Source organism: Trachurus japonicus, chromosome 22, assembly GCF_045865225.1.
Source record: "Trachurus japonicus isolate A0001 chromosome 22, Traja_1.0".
Classification (NCBI taxonomy): Eukaryota; Metazoa; Chordata; class Actinopteri; order Carangiformes; family Carangidae; genus Trachurus; species Trachurus japonicus.
The window spans coordinates 4,378,217-4,389,214 of NC_140928.1; the positions used below are offsets into that span (position 1 = coordinate 4,378,217).

Consider the following 10,998-nt stretch of genomic DNA (forward strand, 5'->3'; position numbering starts at 1 on the left):
AAAAAATCTTGTATAGTTCCTCTTTAACAGCAAAAAATGTATTAGAAAGTGTGAAACATGAATGCATATTGGCAGAGGGCCTTAGCAGGTAAATCTAAACAGCATCTGGGGAAGCTTTTGGGTCAAATTTATGAATTTGGCAGTAAAGTTGTTGTGCTGCTGTGTTGAACGATGCTGTTTGCACCTGACATGTCTCTGTGAATAACGCCCTGCAGGTGTGATTGTTATACCTGCTGCTGACGACGGTCCACAGCCGGCGCTCAGACTCTCTGACTGGAGTTTGAATCAGTGCGTCTGAGTGGATCTGAGCCTCCACATCGCCCTCAGGCTCCTGGACGGGGAAACAGAGAAGAGGAGGAGGAGATAGAAGCAGAGTGAGTGTAGTGTATTATCCACATGAGCTTTTTTGCTTTAATATCTTGAACTATCTTATGTTTTTCATGGTGTTTTCTTAGCCTAAAAGTTAAGGGATAGGTCAATAAGGTTAGAGCTTTAGGCCAAGAGAGAGAGAGAGATCTCATATCGGCACCAGAGATGCTCTATACGATTCGGCATTTTTAGACACTGTTCTTTTTCTTGTAATAAACTCTTTTTTGAATAGAAGAGAAGACGTGTCAGCGGTGATCCCTTCTTTTCATCAACACATCAATATACCACATGAGCATGAACACAGCAACTACAGTCAGAGTGAAACCTAAAGCCTATATGTAGATATAGAGTGTGTGCAGATCTGTGCAGGAAAAAGACAAAATATTCAGAACAATGACAAAAGAAACGAGGAAAAATAAAGAAAATACATTCAAAAAGAACGAAAAGGAACCATTTCACTTCATTTATTTGTTTTAAATCTGATAAAGGCTATAAACTGGGCTTCTAATTTGCATTTTTATTGCCTCTTCAGTGTTGGGATGTGATGTCCTGTTTTAAAACCTCCTGTCCTCAGAGGCTCATCTGCATTCAAGAAAGAGCAAAGGGAGGAGGAAGAGGGATGAGAGGGTGTTGTGTGTGTGTGTGTGTGTGTGTGTGTGTGTGTGTTATTGAATGTGTGTGTGCATGTGGGGGGGGGGGGGTGCTGTTACTTAAGATGCCATAAATCAATCATAAACACAGAGTGGGAAGCTTTATCGTTGTGAAACATTCACACCGGCTCCCTGAAGCTGCTGCAGTGACTCACACAAACATCCAACTGCCGCCTGAATATTTCATCTGTGGGAGAAGAAGGACGCACGATGATGGATGAGCGTGAGCCGAGAGAGAGCGAGGCTGCATGCGTGGGAAGTGTGTGTGTCTGTGTCTTTCTGTGTCTTTCTGTGTGTGTGTGTATGTGTATGTGCATGTCTAACCTTTTGCAGAAAACATTTCCACTAAAAGCAGTTTTTGCACGGCGTCACAATCCCACCTTTAAAAAACCACCGTCCGCACCGATAAAGGAACTTTTAACAACTGAATGATAAGAATTTGATTTAATGCACTTTTAATTTACATACAGTATAATCTGCAAAATTTAAATTAACTGTGAGCTAAAGAAACCAAGAAATCAGACCTTTGTGACCTCTATGATCGTGCAGGCTTTATCCAAATAGTCAAATCTGGAAAACGACGGTTTCCTCTTGAGATATTCTCTGTGTTAAGTTGCATGTCTTATAGTAAACATTATATTTACAGCATATTCTGATCTATTATCTGTTGCAAATTTGCATTTTCAGTTTTGTTTTTATGTGTTTTATCATAGTTTGCATGCATCTCTTCGCCCCATGTTTATCACTTTTATTTCCTTCTGTGTTTGAAAGCAGCATCATAGCCTAATTTGTTTAAAAAGAAAAGATAAGTATCTGCAAAAAAGAAGAAGGAGAAAGAGAAAGACGAGTGGTGTCTACCGTTATTTTGTTTGTTTGTTTTTTTGTCATTACTATGTTTAATCATCTTTAATATTTTGAAACAGAGAATAATATTGGTGTTGAAGTAAGCCAATGAAATTTGTAACAACAGAGAGGGGCAGGTATTTTAAGTTTTCTTCATCCTGCTCCTTTTCATTCATGGTGAAAATGTGTACACAGTGTATATGTGCAACTAAGCCGGTGCATATTCTCATTTGCTCAGGTCATAGTATTTCAAAGGAGGTTAAATCGAAAGCAACTGGACTTAGTTATTTGTCTAGGAAGACGTTTCACCTCTCATCCAAGAGGCTTCATCAGTTCATGTAGCATCTGACCAGGCTGGGACTGGTCCAACTATCTGGTGTGGAGACTCACTATTTGAAACGTCTTCCTAGACAAATAACTAAGTCCAGTTGCTTTCGATTTAACCTCCTTTGAAATATATGTGCAACTATGTGAGAATGTAGGCTACATACCATGAATGAAATAAATCGAAAATGAAATGAAAGTTGCCTTTAATGTAAAAGTCTCTCTCTCTCACCTTTGAATAATTCAGTCCGGCAGCGGTGGAGTAAATCCCAGTCACAGTCACAGCAGCAGCCTTCCTCTCCGGTGATGTCCTCCGCTCCTCGGCGCGACATCGACCATCGGCTTGAAGATGTGTGTGTGTGTGTGTGTGTGTGTGTGTGTGTGGTAGTTTGAGCCTCTCTCGGTCGGTTCCCGCACGCAAACGCACCACCGCGGACTGACGGACAGACTGACGGGCAGCTCCAGCTCCAGCTCCAGCTCCAGCTCCAGCTCCAGCTCCGGCTCCTCCGGGGTGAGACGCTCTCTGCTCTCCAGCCTCCTAAAATATCCCGTTCAACCGCAACAGGAGAACAACACACACACACACCGCTCCTCCTGCGCGCTGATTGGTCCTCGCGGAGGCAGATGTTTCCTGTTGCTAGGAGACTGAGTAAGCGCGGCGGCGGCGGTGACGCTGCAGCAGCATCCTCCTCCCTCCCTCCTCCCTCCTCCCTCCTCTGCATCTTTTATGGCAACCAGGGCCGGCCCTAGGATTTTGGTGGCCCCCTAAACAAGGTTTTTGTTTGTGGCCCTGCACTCTAAGCACAAACACCAAATCACTGGTTAAAACTGAATACAGACGTGTTTATGCCCTCTGAGGTTTGAGGACATTTTCTCGACTTTTACATATTTTCTTAAATGTATCTTTTAAGATACTTGCAGATGTAACAATACTCAAGTGTTTTATGTCTAAATATTAGAACCTCCGCTGTAAGCACACTGAGGCCAGTTTGTCCTAGAACACTGTAGAAAGAAATAATTTAGGCCAAATGCTCGAAATTTGAAGTCTGCTTTTGGAAAAATTTCAAATCCCTTGTGAAAACACTCCTTCAGTCATGAGAATGAACTGTTTTGGTGCTTGAAATAGGATATGAATACAGTAATAGATACGTGTAGAAAACAAGTCTAAAATAAAATTTTGTAAGATTGCTTTTTGAGCACAAATGTTGTCATTCTGCCGTTCTATTTTCACCAAATGTCTCAAATGTGAGATAAAAGAAGCTGAATATGGACTTCACATTACATATAAAGCTCATAGCTGCACGTGCAGACCTCAGGATGTTTAAATGACTTGATGAACCCCGGTACCTTTCTGATCATGTGGCCCCCCACCTAACGGCTGTGGCCCTAAACAACCACATAGAGTGTTTATGCCAGCGGCCGGCCCTGCTCCTGCCACAGCTTCTGCTTTGAAACCTCTGAATTGACTCGTTTTATGTTGTAATTTAATGACTTTTTACATCTTTGTGCTATTTTTTGCATCTCTCTCAGTTGTTTCTTTCATCTCTTTGTGGTTATTTTTCATCTCTCTGTGGTCATTCTGTTTGTCCTTGTCACTGTTTTGCAGCATCTCGTTGTGGGTTTCTGTTTCTGACTTTCTAACAGAAATGTTAACAGCCATTTCACACAGATGCTCTGAGCTCATTCAATATGGAAGCCCGTTTCTGAATGAAAATAAATACAGCAGGTATACGACGTCATAATAAAGAGATTAAAAAGTAAAAAATATGAGATTAAGGCAACATTGAGATGAAAAAAAGTCATAATTATGAGATGAAAAGTCAACATTATGTGATGAAAAATAGAAATTATGAGATAAAAAGTCATAATTAGGGGACAAAAAGCCGACATCATGGGATAAAAAGTCATGCTTAGTCGATTAAAAGTCATAATTATAAGATGAAACATCAACATTTATGAGATAAAAACCATAATGATGATATAAAAAAGTCATAATTATGAGATGAAAAGTGACTTTTCACACTTTCTAATCCAACAACCTTATTCTAAACAGAAAACATGAATATTTGAGGGTTTTAATAATTGGAATTATGATATCGGCGACTTAATATACCATCAATTATCATTTGTGCGCTGGATTGAACCACTGATACCAAGCAAAGTTCAGAAAACCTAAAGGTGAAGTAAACACAGGCCTGATACGTCACTATAGCTAATAAACAACAACACAAACAGGGCTGTAAAATCCTTGTATAAAACATCTGCTGCCACAGATTAGGTCAAACTCTCTCTGAAAAAAAACACAAGACTCTAACTCTGTAATCTCTAATCTGCTCTTCTGCTGGAAATCTCTACCACCAATTACAAGAGGGGCGCAGTGTGTTGTTGTTGTTGCTCAGTGTGATTATAAAAGCCTCATTCTCAGAATTAAGACATCTGAAACAGAGATTAGAAAGGAGAGGAGGACCAGAGAAAACAGATGGCAGACAGACCTTCCCACAGCGGGGATCTTCTGGGTTTTATTGGCAACGACAAAACTTGGTACAAAAAGTGCTTTCTGGACGCCGTAGGGGGCTCAGCATGCACGGCCCGGACCGGGGGCTGCAGGCCTTCAGTCCCTGCTTCAGATACAGCATCTACACAGTTTGGTGTTTGTTTCAGGTCTACAGGAAGTTGGATGAAGTCTGCAGGGCCGTTGCTAGGAATTCTGGGCCCCCTTAAAGAATACTAAAGTGGGCCCCTCCCCCTAACTTTTCCTTTTTTTTTCTTAGACTACGTATGTATTATTGTTTTTTATTTAGCCTTCTTTGTTTTGATGCTAATGCAGCATTACACTGCAAAAACTCAAGTATCTGAGCAAGAATATTTGTCTTATTTCTAGTCAAAATGTAATTTCTAATCAAAACAAATCTCATTCTACTTAAAATAAGACACGTCATATTAAAAGTAGCTTGTTTTTAGACAGTTTTTACTTCTTTCAAGCAGATTTTCACTGCTGATAGTGGAGCAAGTTTTTCTTCCTTATTACAAGCACAAAAAACTTACTTTCACTGGCAGATTTTTCTATCTATTGTGAATTTAAGTGAAAATTATCTAAAAAAACAAGTTAATTTTTAGGTGATGAGTCTTATTTTAAGTGGAAAGAGATTAGTTTTGACTAGAAATGAGACATTTAGACAAGAAATAAGACAAATATTCTTGGAAAGATGTTGAGTTTTTACAGTGTACTATGAGTATTAGTCAGGGTCTTACGCAGAATAAATCAGTCATACAAAGATTAGACTACTGGGGTTTTTTATGGGCCCCACTGGGCGCTGGGCCCCTAGAGTTATCATCACCTTTCTCCCCTATACAACGGCCCTGGAAGTCTGAGCTCTGATGGACATTGTCTTGAAGAAGCACTTTGACATTGAGTCATAATCTGGTGTCCAGGAGGGTAATTAGCCTAGCTTAGCATAAAGACTGGAAACAAAGGGAAACAGCTAGCCTTGGTCCGTCCACAATTCAAAAATACACTTTCATCACTTCATCACAAGTTTACTAATTACTGTATGAACACTTTAATTCTAAGTTACTGTGAAGTAATTACACCATATAATAACTCGGCTACGTCTACTCACTTTTACGTTTCTGTTTGTGCACATGCCATATAAACATATAAAGATACAGTTTGTTTTTTGAACTGTCCACACAGCCAGGCTAACAGTTTCCCTTTGTTTTTAAGTCTTTATGCTAAGATAAGATAAACTAGGAGGAGTTTCTTCTGTTGTAGGCCACAATATACATGTTAAAGCTTTATATTTGTGCAAGAATCAGGGGAAAATCTGATATAATTGTGTCACACTGTCCCTTTACATTAACCGTGTTTGGTTTCCTAGATAAAAAATGAACATAAACTTGTTGTGTTTCATGGTCTTTGTTTTGACTTCACTCCCTGTAGACCTGCTGCAGACTTAAATCTATCTGAATCTGGTCTAACGTTGGACTCGAGCCCCCCGGTCCAGGCCCTTGACATCAGGTCGCCTGCTCTCGACAGGCTCAAATAAAATAAAATAAAATAAAAACCTTCCATGCAAGCAGTCCTACTGTACAGCTGCAGTCACAGGCTGCTAATAGGGAACAATAACGAGAAAGGCTTCATGCAAATTTGGATCGTCCCCTCGTCACGGTGGATATGTTTCATGTCAAAAATGTTTTACAGGCACTTCATCATCAAGAATATTACAACTGTATTACATCTGCAGCACAATGTGTGATTGTCTGTAATACAACCTGGGATCTGGATTCAACTTGAGCATGCAGATGTGTTAGGCTACTACAATAGAAATCCTTAAGAACATAAATATTTAAGAACATTGAACATTTACTTATCTTAAAAATATAGAATAGATGTTATAGATTCTGTACAACAAGTCGACGACATGCATAAAATATATCAGTCTGTGCAGTAAATATATAGTTCATGTCACTATTCACACTCACAACTGAAGCCTGTGAAAATAGGAGTGCTGATATTAAACGTTGTCTATCCAATTACGATTTATTCTAACCAGAGCAGGGTTTAAATAACTTAAAGAACAATCCCGCTCCTTTATAGGCTACTACATTTAGTCTATCCTACTGGACCGCCTGTCCTCAGCATGCATGCAGCTAACAAGTTTTTTTTTTTGGTTACAGAGGTCACGTCAACTGTGGACTATGAGGGTTTTCAAGAGTTAGCGTTAATTAGCTAGCTTTCTACTGGCTAACATCCGCTATTAGGCTACTACAAATCGCAGCTATGTGTGCAGTTCTAGAGCGCAAATCTTAACAGGCGGTGCAACAGGAATTGTTGTTTTATCGTGGCTAAGATGAAATGGCGCTAAAGTTTTAGCCTATCGTTCATTTGAGAATACTGAAGCTAGTAGCGGCTAAAGTCTCCGTTGCTAACGTTTGTTGTTGTGCTATTTGACCTCACCACCGATGTCGACTTGACTCAGAACTACATTGTTTTGGTCTTTGACAGATGTTTATGTACAAAAATAAAAAAATATGAATAAAAAATAATGCAATCCACATTAGCCGTAAACCCTAAAAGCTGCACGCCGATTTATTATTATCATTTTTTACAAAAGCATCAGGCTAGCTGCAGCAGCACTCCTATTCTCCACCAGCGCTTCGTTTTATACCTGAAACAGTCGTCATTACATATCTGTAGTTTAAAACATGAGACGTTACAGCACTTTCCTCTTTTAACAGATATAGAGAGTGAGTCCATTCAATTGTGCCCTTCAACATATCATTCGTTCTGAATGACGGATGTCGTTTTCAGTCCCTGAATCGCCGACAACAACAAAAGAAATCATTGTGTTTCAATGGAGAAGAGAGACGGAGCGGATTGTGTTTGTGCATGTCGTTCATTGTTGGGGCTTTTATTCAAACTGCTGCAAACATCTGGTTCACAATGTCATGAATGTCTCAGAGTTATCAAGGTTGAAAAATTGACGATTAAAGAAAACCTGTTGTGCTACTTCATGGTTGAAAGTGTTGAGGAGGATGATGATGATGACAAGGATGAAGACGATGAATTTGGAAATGAAAAAATATTGTGTGCTGAGCTGTTTTCTTTGGATAATAAAAAGGATTATACAGGCTATTATATTGTATTACAGTTACACAACTGTTGCAAAGTGGTCGGTTTGTAAATTATTCAAAAGGAAAATTAAGAAGAAGACATTTTTTTATGGCAAATTCCTAGAAATATCAATTTTTATGATTATTTAATATATCAGAGCTTTTAAAACTGGAAATAGAGTTCATTATACTGTAATGTTTTAGTGATCTGAGCAGAAAAAAACTATTAAATCCTACCTAATGTTTAATGATGAGTCTGCTAAAACTGTGGGTGCTTCAATGACCTACTGAATGTGTGGGAAAGTTTTTTGTGTAATATGGTTGAATTGGCCCTTTAATGCACATGAAGGATTTGATTATAAGCATCTAACCTCACCTAATTAGTTATGCTGGGTTTGCAAAAGTTAATTATCGACGGTTATCTCCTTCATGAAAGTTGCATTTTTGAGTAATCTATAAATTTTGCACTTCAGTTTTTCTCCAGAAGGTTTTATTTCTTTTTTTTTTTTACGTAAATCACCTGCCTGAAGAAAACCAACATGTCTCTGCCATCGGTGTGTGAACCCCTGAGGGTTTCGGAGCTTTTAGTTATCCGTCTACACAAACAGATATAATCCGACCCCCCCCCCCCCTCTATTCTCCTCATGACTCAACGACGCTCAGACGGGAAGAGGATGAGCATTACCGTCTTCACACTGTACGATTCTACAGCTGTAACTACCAATTACCACAAAGAGAGAGAGGGAGAATGTGTGTGTGGGTGTGTGTGGGGAATAAAACACACACACACACACACACACACACAGACACACACTTCCAGCGTAATTCATCGCATGTTATTAACAGCTGCAGTGAGATATTTAAAGCCTCTTTTCAGCTCAGCGTTGATGGCTGTTGGAATGAGCTTTGACTCGTGAAGGAGACCGAGTCGCGGCCAAATAACATAATTCAGTGTTGATGATCTGTGTGTGTGTCTGTGTGTGTGTGTGTGTGTGTGTCTGTGTGTGTGTGGGGTTAAGAGTCTCCAGCTGCTGGTCTTCCTGCCTGTAGTAGCATGAGAGGAGAATATGAATGAGTGTTGAATATGAATGAGACGTCTTCCTCCTCCTCCTCCTCCTCCTCCTCGTCCTCGACTTCTACTCGAATCATGAACCATCTCCACTTCATCTCCACCATCGGTTCATCCACTCATCTTTTGGATGACGCAGAAGAAGGGATGGAAATGTTTCTCTGTTGTTTATTAAAGACTCTCTCTGGAATCAGCTACCTGACTATCTGAAAAAAATTATTAATTTAACATCATTTAAAAAGGCTCTCAAAAAGTACCTCATCAGTCAAACCATGTACCATCAACCATAAGACAATTATTGTCATGTTTTTCTTTTGTCTCTCTCTCTCTCTTTCTCTCTTACTCCTTACTCTTTCCTTATGAGCTTATTCATTATTTTTGTTTTGTATTATCCATTTATGTACGTATTTTTATTTTTATTTTTATTTTTTTTCCCTTATTTCCTTATATTTTACTGTTTAATCTCTTACTTTTCTACTTATTTTTCATTATTGTTCAATTTTTTTCCTATGTTATTGTTTTTAAACCGTAACAAATTTGATCTTTGAATATGTAAGGGTGAGGTTTTCATATAAGCCCTCTTGGGTTTCATACCTCCCCTATGCACATCCCAGTAATGCTGATTGTTCATGTTGTTTATTTATATGATATTGTTTGTGCTAAATAAATATAAATAAAAAAAAAGACGGCAGCTAATCATTTGCTGGTTAAACCTTCTAAAACATGAAGAATGGTTTTACTCATTTAAAAAAGCTAATAATAGAGACCAAAGTGATAAACCTGCATCAAATTAATGGAGATCATTTCTTAAATTTGTGCATTTTTTAAGCTATAGTATGTTGACCTCTCAGGGCCACCGTACTTGGTCTGTAGCACTGGAAAATTTAGGCTACTTAAAATAAGTGAAATGTTAGCATTGGGAATGTGATTACGAGAGAAGAGTAGAAGTAAATTCCACAGCTTTTAATCAAATTGATTCAGATTCATTGGTTTTTATCTGTTAAATATCTGATATTTGTTGGACACATCATGGAAAATCTTTTCAGTACAGGATGTTTTATCGCTCTGTTTCCTCTCTGCTTTAGTTTATTTGAGCCGAAATGAGTGGGTTTTTGTGCAGATCAGTTGGTTGATTATTTGATGATGTTCTACAAACATAATTAAGAATTGATTTATCTTCATCTGTGACTTACGGGGGCAATGAAAACGAATGAAACCGAAGGTGTTTATGTGGTGAAATGCTGATGTGAACTCCCGTCTTCATGTCTGCACAAGATAACCAGGCAGGTCTGATGTTTCTCCAGGTGTGGACAGATGTGACGATGCTGGATAATCCGTTGACTTTGAAACCACATCCGTCTCCCAGTCTTTTACTTCCTCTCCTGACACTGAAATGTTCGAACTAAAGAAGAAATTCCCTTCAACCTTAAAGGATAATTTCCGTTTTTTACAACCTGGACCTTATTTCTAGCATAAAATACGATCATTTACTCACCCAGGCAACTTTGGTGTCATTTGGAGTCGTTTTGCCGAAATTAGCCCCAGTGGAGCGGCGCGTATATCCGTATAATGCGAGAACACGGGTCAGCGCAATGCAGCCTCTAAATAACACATTATCTGCCGCAAAACTTGTTCATTTCACCAATATTTTGTTCTGATAGGCTAGTGCTATTCCCCTCTGAGTCCGGGGTTAGCTGTTATCAACATCCGGGGTCTGTAGGTTGACCTACTGACCTCTGACCTGGATGATGTCATCTCCGACCGCCGCCCGGCTCATTCTGATAATAATCATTCCGCTTCGGCATTCGGGTCCATTTTTATCTCAACTAGCCGGAGCTTTAGTGAGTCCAGGTTGAGGAGAGGAAGCCTGTGGAAGCTGAACTTCATCCAGCTGCTCATTTGGTTCTGACAAGTCAGAAACACGCAGAAATGAACCGTAGCATTAGCCGTAGCAACAAGCTCAGAGATGACATCATCCAGGTCAGAGGTCAGTAGGTCAACCTACAGACCCCGGATGTTGATAACAGCTAACCCCGGACTCAGAGGGGAATAGCACTAGCCTATCAGAACTAAATATTGGTGAAATGAACGAGTTTCTCTGCAGATAATGTGTTATTTAGAGGCTGCGCT

At 39.4% G+C, this 10,998-nt stretch overlaps 1 protein-coding gene across 1 annotated transcript in view; it reads right to left on the minus strand.

Moving 5' to 3' along the window:
* Window positions 1-3,795, minus strand: part of LOC146963259 (uncharacterized) — an 8,808-nt gene extending 5,013 nt beyond the window's left edge. The window contains exons 1-4 of the mRNA XM_085767995.1: window positions 3,686-3,795; window positions 2,636-2,724; window positions 2,419-2,528; window positions 231-331 (exon numbers count right to left, since the gene is read on the minus strand). Coding sequence (XP_085624121.1) covers window positions 231-331; window positions 2,419-2,528; window positions 2,636-2,724; window positions 3,686-3,795 — 410 coding nt within the window. The remainder of the gene's footprint in view (window positions 1-230; window positions 332-2,418; window positions 2,529-2,635; window positions 2,725-3,685) is intronic.
* Between the last annotated feature and the right edge of the window lie 7,203 nt (window positions 3,796-10,998).